Source organism: Antrostomus carolinensis, unplaced genomic scaffold, assembly GCF_000700745.2.
Source record: "Antrostomus carolinensis isolate BGI_N321 unplaced genomic scaffold, ASM70074v2 scaffold817, whole genome shotgun sequence".
Taxonomy (NCBI): Eukaryota; Metazoa; Chordata; class Aves; order Caprimulgiformes; family Caprimulgidae; genus Antrostomus; species Antrostomus carolinensis.
The window spans coordinates 12,964-28,831 of record NW_010327838.1 but is presented as its reverse complement, the minus strand read 5'-3'; the positions used below and the strand labels follow the sequence as shown (position 1 = coordinate 28,831).

The 15,868-nt window shown below is 39.9% G+C and overlaps 1 protein-coding gene across 1 annotated transcript in view; it reads left to right on the top strand.

The window, feature by feature from the left end:
- Nucleotides 1–10,173, top strand: part of LOC104528091 (A-kinase anchor protein 7) — a gene marked incomplete at its 5' end in the record, with an annotated part of 49,723 nt that extends 39,550 nt beyond the window's left edge. Inside the window, one exon of the mRNA XM_029085956.1 lies at nucleotides 9,971–10,173. Within this exon, the coding sequence (XP_028941789.1) occupies nucleotides 9,971–10,173 (203 nt within the window). The remainder of the gene's footprint in view (nucleotides 1–9,970) is intronic.
- Between the last annotated feature and the right edge of the window lie 5,695 nt (nucleotides 10,174–15,868).

The window sequence follows — 15,868 nt, the reverse complement described above, 5'->3', positions numbered from 1 at the left end:
ATAATCGGGACTCAATTATTCTAGATTTCTAATGATGAAGCAGACTGAAGAATAATGTTAATTTTGATTACTAGATGCTTGTTCGTCAACTTAGTATATATGCACTATTCGTAAAGAAAATAGGATGGGGGAAAAAAATGAGTGTTGTTCTCTAATATTCTTACTCTTCCATTTTTTTCTTGTCCTAGATTATAAAGTCTGCTTACTTTATGTGGATTGCTTGCATTAAATTTAGTTTTATGACATGGTAATGTTTCAATTTTTTTATCCACGGATTTCATTAAGTGATCTCTCTTTATGCTGTACTCTAGCAACAATTTTTAGATTCTTGTGAATTAGATTAAGCGAACTGTAGTCATACCTTCGGTATTCTTAACTCTAACTACAGCTATTCTGATTTAATATGGCTGAGGTGATGCCAAACCCCATGACACAGAGCAATTTATTATGACCAAACACGTTTGAATTTGTTGCTTATTTTACCTGAATATTTTTCTTTAGACATCAATATTGACTGTTCTTGCAAGCAAATATATTTGAGCTTCTGAAGAGAGATTACAGTTGAGGAAGAGCTTGTCCTGAACAAGATCTTGAGCAGTAGTTTTATGGGTTCAGAGCCAGAGCATTTAAAGAGAGTTCTAAACTTTTATGAACTAATCTTTCCAAGTGTTAAAAATAAATTTTGTATTTACAAACCTTTCATAAGCCTATATGTGGTAGAGCTGTGAACATTTATACAGCTGCATCTCACAGAATCGGAGTGGAAACTTACTTCAAATTCTAGCTTTAAAAAACACATTTCAAGTGGAGGTTATGTGCAAGCAAAACAGAGGAAAGAAAGAATAAAGCTAAATACATTATTTAAGGCAAAATATATAATAGATAAAGGGGATTAAGATAGGAAATGCCATGGTAAGTCATTTTTTAAATGACATTCAAATTAAGGGTGTTACATTAGTTTTCCTAAAGCTGTTAACAAATTTGGTCAGATTCTGTAGGCTTGATCCATGAAACGAAAGACAGCCACAATACTACTATTATGTTCAAAAATACATAACTTCATGGTTTGTGCAAGAAGCTGATGAAGTGAGTTCAGTTCCTTCATGCAAGATTCTGTGGGAAAAGGATTAGACCCATCGATTTTTGACAACTTTAGGATGTAGTTACACCAGTTCAAACCTAGGTGAGATGCTACTACCAAAAGAGGTGACTTTAACCTTCTTTCATTAGATTTAGGGTTTAATTAATTATGATTACAGAGATGTTAAAAACACCTTGCAAATGACATTTGTCCAGAAAAATTGCACCTTATTATAGTATTTTATGGACACTATTGGACATCCTCTTAAATTGCAATTATACTTAATCTTTTTTGGACAAGATTTCATCTTCCTTTTGCAGTTCAAGCTGTATACAGCTGTGTTTCACAACTCATGTTACTGCAATTGAAATAATTAAATCAAAATGCATGTTGATTAAAATTTTACTTTTCTCTCCATAATTTACAATTATATTCAAAATTGCCTTCCCTGAGGAGAAATGCATACCATGTGATAGTGTGAGTTTGTGTGGAATCTTTTTCTGAACTCAGGAGGAGCAGCTTGTTAAGATTCACTTATTAACACGTGTTTAACATCTTCGTCCAAAAAGGTTGCTTTTTTTAGTCTAATTGCCAGTAGCATGAAGAAGTCTCAGCCAAAATAGTGTCCCATTGGAAGCTGTATAGTAACAGATGAATCCTAAAGAAATGAAATTAAAGTTCACAGAGAATATAAGAAGGGTAGGAAAGAGTAATGAGAGATGAATGTATATTAAATTTCTTCCCTCATCACACTTGTGAGTGAACGTTTGATTTTTGTGCTTGACTGGTCCATAAGCAGGGACTTCTAGGATCTGGTAACACATTCAGACTTTGGCAATTAAAATTTGTGTATATCCTATTTTGGTTAGTTGCTGCATTTCTTGGGCCTACACCTCCCTCAGCTTAGTGACCTAGCAGGGTGATTTTCTACTTTCAAGACCATCCAGCCCTGTCTGTGGTCACTGGTGGCCGAGGTTGATGGAGAAGCAACCTAAGCTGTCTCCCACAGTGCGTTACATTCTCAGTGTTATCTCTGGAGAACTATTGAAGATGAGGGACTGCTGTGTCTGTCCTGTTCCAGAATTCAGCTTTGGGAAGCCAGGAAGCCTGGTCTCTCTCTCTCTCGGTTTCTTGAGACAGCGGGAGGCTCCCCCTTGGCTGTGTCCTGCAGGGAGGAAGAACTCTCCTGCTCTTCCTGCTGGCCCGACCCACGTGGCTCCTGTTCACCCTTTCCCCTGAGCTGCTGGCACCAGGCAGCACTGTGGATGGTGCATAATTCTGCCTGGATGTTTTGGCTCTCCCATTATCATTGTGCCCACTGGATGTTCCTGGTTACATAAAACCACTTTTGTAACTTGGGCTGTTTCTCTGCCTGAGTATCAGTGAGAAAATGGAGTAAAGCTCACAGCTCTTTAAGCTATCTTCTGTCCTTCAGCCATGTTATCTTTGTTTCCTGTTACACTGGACTTCTCAAAAATTCCTTACACTTAAGCATTAAACTGCATTAAGGGAGTCAGGAAATTTCTCTGTCAGCTGGTCTCTTTTAATAGGAAAATAAACCCATGATATTTAACAGACCTCCTGGTATGCCAGGAGTAAAGACTCTTAGCTACCTTTTTTTTGTTTGTTTGCTTTGAAGGCTCGTGCCTGTGGCATCTCATCCTTCAGAGTCTGTAGGAGGAAGAAGTTTAGCAGAGCACATCCTGTTTCTCCACTTATAGTTAGAGGTGGTCAGATCACTGAGCTTCAAAGGGTTTTTTCTGAAACAAAACAAACATTTGCCATGTTTGCCAAGCCTCCAACTTGAAGGGAGCTGCCAGGTATTCGTGCTGTCATCACTGAAACTGGCAAGAGCACCACTTCCCTGAATAGTTGCAACACCCTTAATTTCCTCTTTATTATAAATTCCTGGTTTTGTTGGATTTACTCCATGGTGGGCCAAATCAAATTAAAAAAACCAACTTCCCTGCAAACTAGAAACCCATGTATTTGTCATGAAGGACAGGTTGGTATTGCCTGTATTGCCTTGTTAGACAGTCCTGTATTTATAGAGCAACATAATGTAAAACCAAGAAGTTTGTTACATTTCCAAGCGGAGAGCCACACTACGCATGGTGCTTCAGATCAGGTGGGAACATCCGGCAACACAAATGTCATCTTGTCATAATGAGATTATAATTTCACCCTTCCTCTCAGTGCCTTATTTTTGCCAATTCCTTAAGTGACCACTCAAGAGATACTTCATGGAAGTCCTTGCTAATTAACTAGGAAACGTTCAGAGCTGTGACTTTCCTGTCTGCTTATTGTGTTGATTAGATATGGGCACATGCTGATGTTTGTGTTCATTACTTCAAAACCATGATGTTGAATGTTGTTGTGGTTTGGGTGGATTCACCCTTTTTGCTTGCACCTTGCAGCCAAACACAGCCTGCTCTCTCACCCTCTCCCCCTCGCCCAGGGAGTAGGGGAGAGAATTGGAAGGAAAAGGGCAAGGACACTCACGGGTTGAGATAAAAGCTATTTACTAATTAAAATAAAATGAAAATGATAACAAGAGTGATAACAGAATATACAAATGAGTGATGCACAGTGCAATTGCTCACCCCCAGCCTGTGCCAGCCAGTGATCCCGGAGCCCAGACAGTCCCGAAACCGAAACCCTGGAAGAGCGAGCCCGAGCGATCCCCGAGAGAATACCCCCGATTTCTGGTCAGCCCTGGTTAATGTACTGACATGACGTGATATGATATGGAATATCTCATTGGCACATCCAAATGCCAGTTTGGGGTTTGCTATTCACTGTGCTTCTCCCTCCCAGTCCTAATGCAGCTGTGAACCAGCCAAACACGGTGGCCTTGGGTTCCAGCAGCAACTAATAACACCAGTACTTGATATATCAACATTCCTCTCATAACAAGTCTTACACTGAAACTAAACCACAGCTATTTTAGCTGCTAAGAAGAAAATTAACTCTGTCCTAGCAAAACCAGGACAAATGTGCTGGCTCATTCAGAGTCTGTTGCAAGGGTGGAAAGCATATGGTCTGGTGGCTGCTTATAGCTTCTTATTCAATTTATTATGGACTGTGGAGTCACTGTCTTTGCAGGGCAAAGGGGGATGGTATTTCTTTAATGCTATAGTTCTGTTAATGTATATGGCCTACCAAATTTATCTGGAAGTCCTCAGTAAAGAAAATGTTCAACACATTGGTCCGATGTATAAGACATTTGCAGTTCAGTACATAGGTGTGGGAACCTCATCTGATTACCATGGAAGTCAATGAGATTTCATTTAATTTTGAATCAGATTCTGTAGACACAAAAGCACTGTAGCAAAAACTGGATGTTTCCACAGGCTGCAGCTGGGCATAGCAGCATTGCAATAGTCTGCACCTGCTTGGGTGTTGTAAGTATAAGTGATGTCTTCACTCATAGGTTTTTTCCTGCTAACACAGAGAGTGAACCATGATAAATACACAACCACTGACATCACAAACTGTATTAATTCACACATTGAAATCTGTCTTTCTTTTTTTTTTTTAATTTTCCTTCCTTTGTTTTCTCCAGCCCCACCTTATGCAGAAATAATTGATAGTCATCCGCTGAGGTTTTTTAGTCCATCAGTAGGGTAGCTGTCTCCTTCCTTACAGTCCAACTACGCTGCACACCAAGCAAAGCTTTTACCCCTGTATGGAGGGGTTAAAAATAAATGATCTTATAGTGAGGGATTATTATGAGTTGGAGCCACTGATGAATCACCATAGAAAGAGTCTTGTGGTGAAAGCTTTGCGTGTATGCAACAGGGACTTGGCTTGCCCTCTTGGTGTCAGCGAGAGTCACAGTCTAAGTAGAAAAATGTTTTCCAGCATTCAGAAAGAATTTTACTTTTATTTTTTGAAAAAACTAAGCCTTGTGGTTTTTTTTTTCTTTCTAGAGTTTGTAAAAAAAAAAACAGTATTTGAAAACTGATGAACCACAAGGTAGACGGAGGCATGTCTGCTACCACAGCCCTGCCCAGGGTGCAGACTGTAACCTCTGCTGCCAGGGTACGGACTTCCCAGCCCATCTCAGTCACCTATTTAAAATACCAAGGGGCTCCTTTATAATTTGCCCCATGTTGGCATCATGTTGTTGGAAAGGAAAACAAAACCCAGCATCTTGAAGCCATGAGGCAAGGATTGCAGGACATTGTCTTGGAGTATAGCTGGTCAAAGCTTGTAAAGCTGACTTTTTCTGTAAAAGGGATCCACTCTTGGTTCCTTCAACTAAATCTCTCACAAATAAATGGACTAGTAGTATAAAGAGGGGAGAGATGACACCAAGCTGAGTGGTGCGGTTGACATGCTGGAGGGACGGGATGCCATCCAGAGGGACCTTGACAGGCTTGAGGGGTGGGCCGGTGCTAACCTCATGGAGTTCAACAAGGCCAAATGCAAGGTCCTGCACCTGGGTCAGGGCAATCCCAAGTACAAATATAGGCTGGGCAGAGAATGGCTTGAGACCAGCTCTGAAGAGGACTTGGGAGTGGTGGTGGATGAGAAGCTGAACATGAGCTGGCAATGTGCGCTTGCAGCCCAGAAGGCCAATAACCGTTTCCTGGGCTGCATCAAGAGAAGCGTGGCCAGCAGGTCGAGGGAGGTGATTCTCCCCTTCCACTCCTCTCTCGTAAGGCCCCACCTGGAGTCCTGTGTCCAGTTCTGGAGCCCCCAACACAGGAGAAACATGGAGCAGCTAGAACAAGTCCAGAGAGGGCCACAAGGATGATCTGAGGGCTGGAGCACCTCTGCTATGAGGACAGGCTGAGAGAGTTGGGGCTGTTCAGCCTGGAGAAGTGAAGGCTCCGGGGGGATCTTATAGTGGCCTTCCAGTACCTGAAGGGGCCTGCAGAAAGCTTGGGAGGGACTTCTGTCAAGGGCAGGTAGTGATAGAACAAGGGGAAATGGCTTTAAACTGAAAGAGGGTAGGTTTAGATTAGATATTAGGGAGAAGTTCTTTACTGTGAGGGTGGTCAGACACTAGAACAGGTTGCCCAGAGAAGCTGTGGATGCCCCCTCCCTGGAAGTGTTCAAGGTCAGGTTGGATGAGGCTTTGAGCAACCTGGTCTAGTGGAAGGTGTCCCTGCTGATGGCAGGGGGGGTGGAACTAGATGATCTTTAAGGTCCCTTCCAACCCAAACCATTCTATGAGTCTATGAGATCCAAGTAACTGTCCTGCCTCTCTGAGATATCTATGTGGACTCTAAAACAGGCTGTGTCAGAATGATGAAAATGCTGTACCAGGACCATGAAATCTGATTTATTCCAATGGAGTATTTCAAAACCCAGATAGATCTTGTAAAGTGTAAGGGAATGTAGACTTGAGTGTAGACCCAGTCCAGTAGCAAGTTACAGCAGTGAATTTGAATCCAAATTGGGTTTTGATTTAAGGGATCTTGTTCATGACCATAACTGTTAGCAGCATGTTGTAAGATCATAAAGCCATTTTTTAATAATTCTGTGCAGTTGATTGTTCCCTTTTGTAAAAAATGGTGGTCATTTCAGGGCAATAGGTGTGCTTCAGTTTCAGTAATAAAAAGCACTGCTTAGCATGGATGCATTGAGGTACATTCACAGAGTATGAATTTGTTTTCAGCTTCCAAAAATTATAGAAGAGAATTCTAGGATAAACAAAATTAAAGGGGTTTTTTTAATTATTATTTTTATTCTGAGCCACATGCAGGAGCAGGCAGTGGAAGTTTTTTATTCATAGGCACAGAAATAAAGTAGTGACACAGTCTATACTGAGAGGCACAGCATAGGTGCAAATACAGGGCACATGGTATATCTGTTGCCTTTTCAGAAAAGAGTTTACAAACAAAGCAATTCTCAATTTTTAAACCTCCTTTTTAAATCTAAAACATTCATATCTGCAATGACTTTTTACTGATATTCTGATAATAGTGTAAGACAGTCTACACAAAAAGCATTTGCCTGCTGCAAAGGAATTGTACACATCTAAGAAGCAGACAAGCAGCAGAAGCGGCATGGAGAGAGGGATACAAACAGGACATGTATGTGTGTTAAATATTCAAGTAAATATAGATGATCAATACCTGTTATTATTACATGACCTACTTCTTTTTGTCAACAGCCATGAATAGGAATGACACAATAGTATACAACTACCTTGGCAGTGAACCTCAGCACTGCACAGACACTCACACAACTGCTGCTTAGGGAGTCTGGGAATGTAAACGGAGCGTGAGTGAATCCTACAGCCCCGGGTGCCAGTCCACCAAGGTGGCCGGACGGGTAAATCCAAGGGTGCCCTGCATACGGGGGTGTGCATGGATTCACATTCACATATCAGCCATGTCCTGTGTGTGGCTTCCCAGGGAGAGTGCAGAGCTCACTTAGGAGGCACTATAGACTCAACTCTGGACTGTTGGTGAGCCATTAATGTCTGAAAATAGTAAACAAACAAACAACAAAAAAATCCCAAAACATTCTTCTGTAGCTATATAAACTGTACTTTTAAAAAAACCCAATTTTAAGTAGTCTGACCTTTTTCATGCTTCAGAAATTACTTACACAGTGAGCTATCTACTTAATTTGCAGTTTTAAATGCAATAGAAGATATATGGATTTTATGTATGTATAGGTAAGTGAATACTGTTTTGCAGAAAATATTTATGAGAGAAGACCTCCCTCTGTCCTTTTTTAGACTGTGAGAATAATACATAATGTACTACCAGTAAAATTACATTCTGAGTAAATGTAATCACTACTGTTTTGTGTTATCTGGAGGCCTCTGTGACTGATTAGTCATATTCTGCATGTTAAGTACTACAGGGTCAAGTGTCAGAGTGACTGAGCACCATATTTCCCATTTATTTTGTTCAGAGTTGCGTGGACAGATCATTAGAACTGTGTGAGTAACAATTTCTGTGATTCACTAGCAATTCTGAAAAATAAGAAACTCTCCAACTGGAAGCTACAGTGTTTTTTTTTTCATAGTGAATAAATAGACTAGGACAACCAAAACATTTGTTGAACATCTTTAACAAAAGCAAATTAAATCTGGAGTCAAAGGGCTGCATTCAAAGCAGCATGTGAGATCAGTTCATGAAAGGTGGGAGGAGATGCTGCTCATATGTATCTTAGGTCTCCTGAGAGATGAGAGCCTGAATTAAGTCCCTTCTCTAGGTAGGTTAAAAGATAGGATTACTCCCAGGTTTTGGAGATAGGGAAGGAAAACAGTAAGCAGTGGGCTGGAGTGTGGAGTATGTAGCTGTTTGAGTGGTTTTGGGAATAGTGCCTGTCCCTCCCTCGGACTCACATATTAACCAAAAATGTTTATTCTTGGAAATGCCAAACCCATTTTTAATGTTTTCTCTTATTTTTTAAGTTCTGTTTTAACCAAAACTGTTCCTATGGCTGCTTCTTAAAATACTTCTAAGAGTATTTTTCAAAACTTTTTCCGAAAGGTACTGAAATGCTTTACTTGGGTCTAGTCTGACGGCTCTTCAGCTGGAGAGCACAGTTCCTCCTTCCCCACAGTCACAGTGTTGTGGAGGCCCAGAACTGGAAGAGTTTGGTTTGTCTTGCTGTTCCAGAGTGGGATGATCATATTAACAGCTAATGAAGGCGCTGCCTCTGAAAATGAAGAATTTTCTTTACCTTTCCCTCTCAAATCCCCATATGAATTATGTTTTATCAGTGAAATCACTCCTGGATTGCACAGTCCACTAGGAAGATTAATAAAAGTCTTTTAGAACTATAATCTAGATGTGCTAGCAAACTTGAATAAATTTACATACATGAAAAAGAGCAAATTTAGATAATTGAACAGTGCACAGCTTTGTGCTGAGAGCATACAATAGTATCTCTTTCACCAGATGTGTGTGACTAAGCAGCCCCTTATTACTGGTTGCAGAACGCTAACTCCAGAAAAGGACATTAAAAGTGTGGCCTTTAAATATAGACGGAGGGAATCCATTATCTACATAGCGCAAGAAATTGCAAAGTGGCAAATTACGTGGCCAGTAGGAATCAGACAATAAATCTGCTTTTCCTGGACTGCATTCTTCATAAAAGGAGGATGCTGTAGTAGACTATATAGTTTGTTAGGAAAATGATTCATGGAGAAGTACAATTTCAAAATACATATAATGAGGTATGAGAATCCTCACTATGTATACAGTTATCTCGTTGTGTAGGTTTATTCATGTGAACTCCTAACAAAGCAGGGAAATACCAGCTTCTTGCTTTTATCAGCAGGTATCTAAGAATAACCTGCTGGAACTTGCATTCCTTTAATGTCAGAGCTTTTAAGTTAGAAGACAGAAGAGAGACAGGGAGGGAGTATATGCGTTTTCCAAATTTTACACTTTGTTTTGAAAAAAAAATTCTAACCCGCACTTAGAATATTTTAGTCATTTTTCCCCTAATAAACTCTTGAATTACAAGCAATTAATGAATAAATAGAAGACTTAAGATTTATTAAGCAAAATCACAAAACATGGATAGCTAAATTTAAGAATGCTGCTAAAATATAAATTCATTGTGTGCCATGTTCTTCATCTTTGCCTAGATGACAGAGGTGAATGTTGGCCAGAGAAATTAAATTTGCATGCTTACTCTCCTAAGCTGAGTGGGTGCTCATAGCATTCGCCAGTGGCTTTTACGGGAGCGTTACAATAAAGATGAACAGTGAAGTATTTTTGATCTGTTATACTGTATACATCTTCATGAAACACTTTTGATTCAGAGCTTGAGGAGGGGGAAAATTACTTTTTACAATCAGGAAGAGGCAGCTAATAACCAGCTCAGACAGAGAGAGGCTCCTGATACAATTACAGCTCTATCTTTCTGTGGCAATGAATTCCTTCTCTTGTCTGTTGTGACGCTTAGGTGAAAAACATGCAGCAGAGCCAGATGATGCCGAGCTGGTGAGCCTCAGCAAAAGGCTGGTGGAGAACGCGGTGCTGAAGGCTGTACAGCAATATTTAGAAGAAACGCAAAACAAAACCAGACAGACTGATGGAAGCCCCGTGAAAACTGAAGCAGCAGCAGGCGACTGTAAGAATGAGACCGACAATGATAACAGCAAGTGAACACTGTGCAAAAAGCCTGGGAGCAAACATCCCACCAAGAATAACCACAAAGACACGTCCCAGCTCCCCACTGAAATTTGCTAAGTGGTGCTGGGTGACAGGCACTCTGCTTTGTGAGTCTCTTATCAAAAGTTTGTTCTGAATCAAAGGACACTGTCTACTGGTTTAATAAGTGCTTGCACTGCTGAAAATCTGTTGAATGCTGGGAGGGATGGACGGTGGAAAACAGACAAGAGTGGTGAAGCAGGCAGCTCCAGTCTTCACTGGCTCTTGGTACCAAGAGTCCCTTTCTTGCTTTTGAAGAGAAACTGATGGGATTGTTGTGAATGGCCGTGGAAGAGGCCTCGCCATACGTGGAAGCGATGCCCTCCGCCCGAGGGCTTGGCACTGCCGCAGGGCTGCTTGCTCTATGCGAGAGCACATGCTGTTTCCTAGTCAACAGCAGTCAACCCCAAGCTAAAAATTACCCCTACAGATATTCATTGCAGATCCTATTACACAGTATGTAATATGGCAGGAGTTTCTCTTAAATGTGACGCTCTACTGTTCTTCAATTTTTGGTAGCATTTGTTGATGTAAATTATATTTTTTGACAAAGTACCTTTTTATAAAAAAATCAATATGGGCAAAAGGCTGAGCACTTACTACTATCCAAATCAGATATGGTCTCTTTATGTCCATATAGCAACGATTCTAGATTACATTATTTGTTATAAAATGTACTATATCGTTCTCTTCCTCCAGGAAAGAGCCATGAAGCAAACTTAGAAAAGGAAGCTTTGCACAGAGAAACACAGGCCCTGTTATCCAAACTGAATCAGATAAAGGAGCTGTTATCCAGTCCTGAGATCCGCACAAAAATTAGCAAAGAACTGTTTGAAGACAGACACAACTCTAACATTAAATGGAAAAGCTGTGCTGACTCTGGATCTCCAAATGCATGATTGCCATGATGTAACATCTCATTGAGTTGTTTAAAGACAAAAAAAAATATTCAAGGAACTTTCTGGTTTGTTTGGTTTTGGTTTTTTTTAACTGAAAATATGAATGGGTATAAATGGCTCATGAGGAATCATGCTGAAATATTTGCACAGATGAGTATATTTCATAATGATGATGTACAGCCACTCCTCAGCTCTGCTTTGAAACACACTTGAATGTGCAGGTATATGTCATGACACCAAAGTGAAAAAATACTGATTTCAAATAAATCTGAGCAAACACTGTGCCCTTCCTTTTTCACTGCAAATAATTCAGATTTTTCTCATAGATCCTTTCCCTCACAATGACATACAAATATTAAAAAATTGATGTTTTTAAATACTTTAAAATGTATATTTGGAAAAACCTCTTTTAGTTATCTGCCTTTTGGATATGTACTGGCATTTTAGGTTGGCACTGTCTGTTTTTTTGTTAACAGCACTTGAATACTTGTATAGATGCTGACATATTGTTTCTGATGATGTTTACACTATTGCAAGAATGTTTTAAATTTCAGAATTAAATTCAGGCTCCACTGATCTCAATGGGAGACTTTCATTGGCTTTAATGGAGTCAGGATGCTGCAATTAAGATTTTTTTGTGAAAATAATAATACTCCTTGGGATAATAGTTGCCTTTTTACTTTTGTAGAACAGTGTATTTGTCTTTTATTTTTAATGTTTCCTCCATATCTACCTTCTGCTGCCTGAAGTGTCAGATTGTTCTCAGTGTTCCCTCCACACACCTGCAAGATTCACTGAAGCTTTGGATGTACAACAATGCAGGAGTAGGTCCAATATTTGAATTTTTTTATAAACAATTTGCCTCTCCTCATAAATGCTATATGATAATGTGTTGTGATTGATGTCAGAATTGTGCTCCTAGAACAGCTATGTGCATATTCTTCATTGGTCTCAAACACTGGTCATTTATCTTACGTCAGAGCTTATTTTTTTTTCTCATTTGATATATAACAGTATATTCTGAAATATGTGTCATACATGCCATGTTCACAATAAAGTATTTTTTTTTGTTTGCACTCTTATGTACAATTTCACCCATCTCCAAGTAGACTTTAATAAAATGAAGTACTTTACAAGTAACAGACCTGACAGAAACAGTGCTTGTATGAATCACGCCGTTAAATTGACTATGGGTGTTGTGCCAAGATACTGATCTACAGCTTCAGTGCTGGAATCCTATGAGGAAATCCATGCAGATAGGATAATCTCAAGTCATTATTGTTTTAAATAGAAAAACTTTGCAAAGGTAGAGATTAGTTTCTACTCTGGGCAACATGGGATTAGAAGGACATACTAGCACAACTTCCTAGAGGTCTGTGTCTACTCTTCAACTTCAAAACTGATTTTGAGTTTAACAATTAGACTCAAATTTGCTCTAGAATTAAAAAAAAAAAATCTGAATTTGCTGTCATCACTGGAGATAAAAACCCTACAACTTTCACAAGTGGATCTATAAATTGTTGCCTTATTCCATAGGCTGAGGAGAGATGCTGGAATTACTGTAGCCTTGTATAAAATAATTTTCCTTGTCATATCAAACATTAGTGAGTACTAGTTTGTTCAAAGGTAGCTATTTAAATTTAGGTCCAACCTGAAAATGACAACACATAACTAGACAGCTATGAAAACAGGAAAACAATTTATTGTATTATATCTGAATTTCAGGTTGTCATATCCCATTCCTCCATATAAGTCATTGCCATTAATAAATACCTTTTTATATCATTCAGCTTGTAACAGTGAAGTAAAACTGTAGAAATTAATCACTGAATTTATGTCCAGGCACTTTGATAGGTGACCTGGTTGTTAAAGACTCTGCTCGGACACAGTTCTTATGGATGGCATCAAGAACAGCAGCTCTGAAAAAATGGAGTATAGGGGACTTTAATGGCCTGAACATAGGCAGCTAGTGTCATGCAAGATGCCCTAGAGTGGGCACCACGTGTTCTCCTGGGTCAGGAACTGTGGGCTAGAGGATACCCCAGAGCCTCTGAAAAGGCACTGATTACCTATGTTTAAGCAACTAAAACCTGTCTTTGATTTTTCAGGTGTTTTAACCCACGGAAGTCAACAGGGCTTTTGTTTCTAAACCGTTCATGTTCTTTTAAAATGCCAACCATAGCCCTTATTTCTGGTATTGACAAGAGACCACTATTAAGTTACTCAAAATTGAAAACAATATAGGATAAAAAAAGATTCCTGCATCTGGATTAATTCTCTTCTGACAACCCTTCTTCTTGCTTTCTCTATTTTTTTTATTATTGTTTTTTTTCCACTGGTAGTGAAACTTGGCTACCAAACTAAAGCATAAATCTCTTGTACAGAGCTCTGAGATGAGCACTGAAGAATGCAGATACACAGAGACTGAACCTAACATAGACAGGTGTGCAGCTCTGAGCCACATACACCAGAACAAATGTGTTGCGTTCCTCACACTCATAAATTATTTTCAGACAACAGTTCTGCTTTTTAATTAATCACTTTTGGGGAATGTCTTGAGGTAGTGATGCACAGGTTATTCCGGGAAAGTGTTGGCATTTCAAAACAGATGGTGCAAGTTTGTCCATGTTTTGTTTTCAGTTCTACCTTCTAGCTTGCTCATACTCAGGAGTATTTCTACACTGCTTATTGTAGAGATGTCTGTGAGAGGTTTAAAAGCAGTAGCTCAGCTTCCAGGACTAGTCTAGCTGGAAGTCTTTGGACTGCCTGAGACCCACTGAGAAACTGTTCCTGATCTACTCTTGGTCCGGGTATAGAGCACAAAAGTTGCAGAAGCCATACATTCAATATCTGAGCAACCCTTGTCATAAATTGTCTGCACTGTTGAGCTGCATCAGAGGTGTTTAAGAGTAACCAGAGAGATCAGTAAGTCCATGTAAGTCCTGACCAACAGCCACCAATTCTCTTACGTAGGAAGAAAGACTGTTGTAGAGACCGGTGTCTCCAAGCATGGATGAACATGGCAGAAGGATGCTCACTCTGATAGCTAGATGGTAATGCAGCAGATGAAAGTGCATCAAGATCTTTGTGAAAAGGAAACTAAATAGTGTTTCTGTGTTGACTGAAGGTAATATAAATCTAAAAAGAATTGGAGCTTAAGGTCAGATTCAGATGCTGTGTCCAGATATACAGATATTGGGACCTACACTGGATAATGCCCTGTAGCAGGGCTTCAGTAGGGCTCCTGCTGAAGTAAGTGTGATGCTTTGAGTGGTAAAATACTACTTCATGGCAAGGTTATACAATCAGGAAGTTAGAATTCAAGAGGCTTCATGTTATGTATTTATAGAAGTTTCTGATTATAACTGCACAATTTTGTGTGTACTATTTTAGCCTAAAGGCCGTGTGAGTGTGTCATGAATCAGAGTGCCAACCATGCTTCGTTCTGGTGACAAGAATGATATTGTTTCATTTTTGTCAGTCTAGACGTGACTCATATATTCTTGTTAGAATTCTTATTTTATGAAAGTCTTGAGATATCCTACACATTTATGTAGTCAGCAAGCAGGAAAAATAGAACAGCAATAGAACACTGCACTCAGCGGAGCTTCTGAGTTGAAGTTTAGTAAAAACACGTTTACTTTTTAAATTCACTTATCTCTGAGAATGTGCTTGTGAAATGAAGCGTAAACTGAAACTTTTTCCCTGCAGATGAAACACTACCTGCAGAGCCAGCTGCAGCCCTGTGGAAGCCAGGAGGGAATCCCGTTGCCTCAGGTGGAGCCTGGTAGCTGGATAGACGCCTGAGGGTAGCTTCACTCTGCTGCTAGCCTGGGACTTTGTTTGGCAGAACCTTTTCCAAAGCAGTCTTTTATCTGTGAATGTCCTCTGCCTCTGTTCAGCTGTTAACGGCACATTGTCTAGGCTGGAGGAAATGAGGGACTGAATCACTACCATACCTTTCAGCTGTTTCCATCCCTTTGGAGCAGAGGGAAGGTTGTTACTGAAATCCAAAGAGGTTGGTTCCTTTGCAGAGAAACCTCTGGTCTCACTCAGACTGCCAGAGGTCAGAAGAGGGTCTGTGTGGCTGCTCGATGAGGTTTTCATCTGGAGATAACTGCTGTCTGATCCTGAGGCAGCAGAGATGGCCTAAACCACCGGACAAAAGCAGTTCCTGAGGGATACACCCTCCCAGAACCCAAACAGTAAGTGGGTCAGCTGTGTGATTAGTGAGCAGCTGGATAAATTGTTATTTTAACTTTATGAAAATTGTTCTAAGTCATGGTCATGTAGTAATTCAATTTGTGAAAAACTTTTGGAATTTTGATTCTTCCAGAAGTTTTCACATATTGATAAGGAGTAATACCTGAAACTGCTGAAGGTGCATTTGCTTTCAAAGAGCTCATTAGTGCCATACCAAAATGTTCTATGGACATGCTTTGCACTTTTAATTTCAGTTAAACAAAATCATGAGGCTGGCCTGGTTTCAGAGGCAAGGAGTCACCCCATTCTTATGGGAAAGGAAACTGTCTGAGCCCTGGAAACAGGAGCACGTTAATGCTGACATGTGTTTTACTCTGCTGTTCCTTTGATCAATACAGTTTCTGTATAAGGAAGTCCTTAGCGTGCACTCATCTTCTCATTTATATTCTCCTCATGTTAAGTCTTTATAATGAGAACATTTGTACTGAATGAAAATCAGTCCTGAGAGACGGCTGAGCTGAGAAACGAAATGCACTCATAGCGGAGCA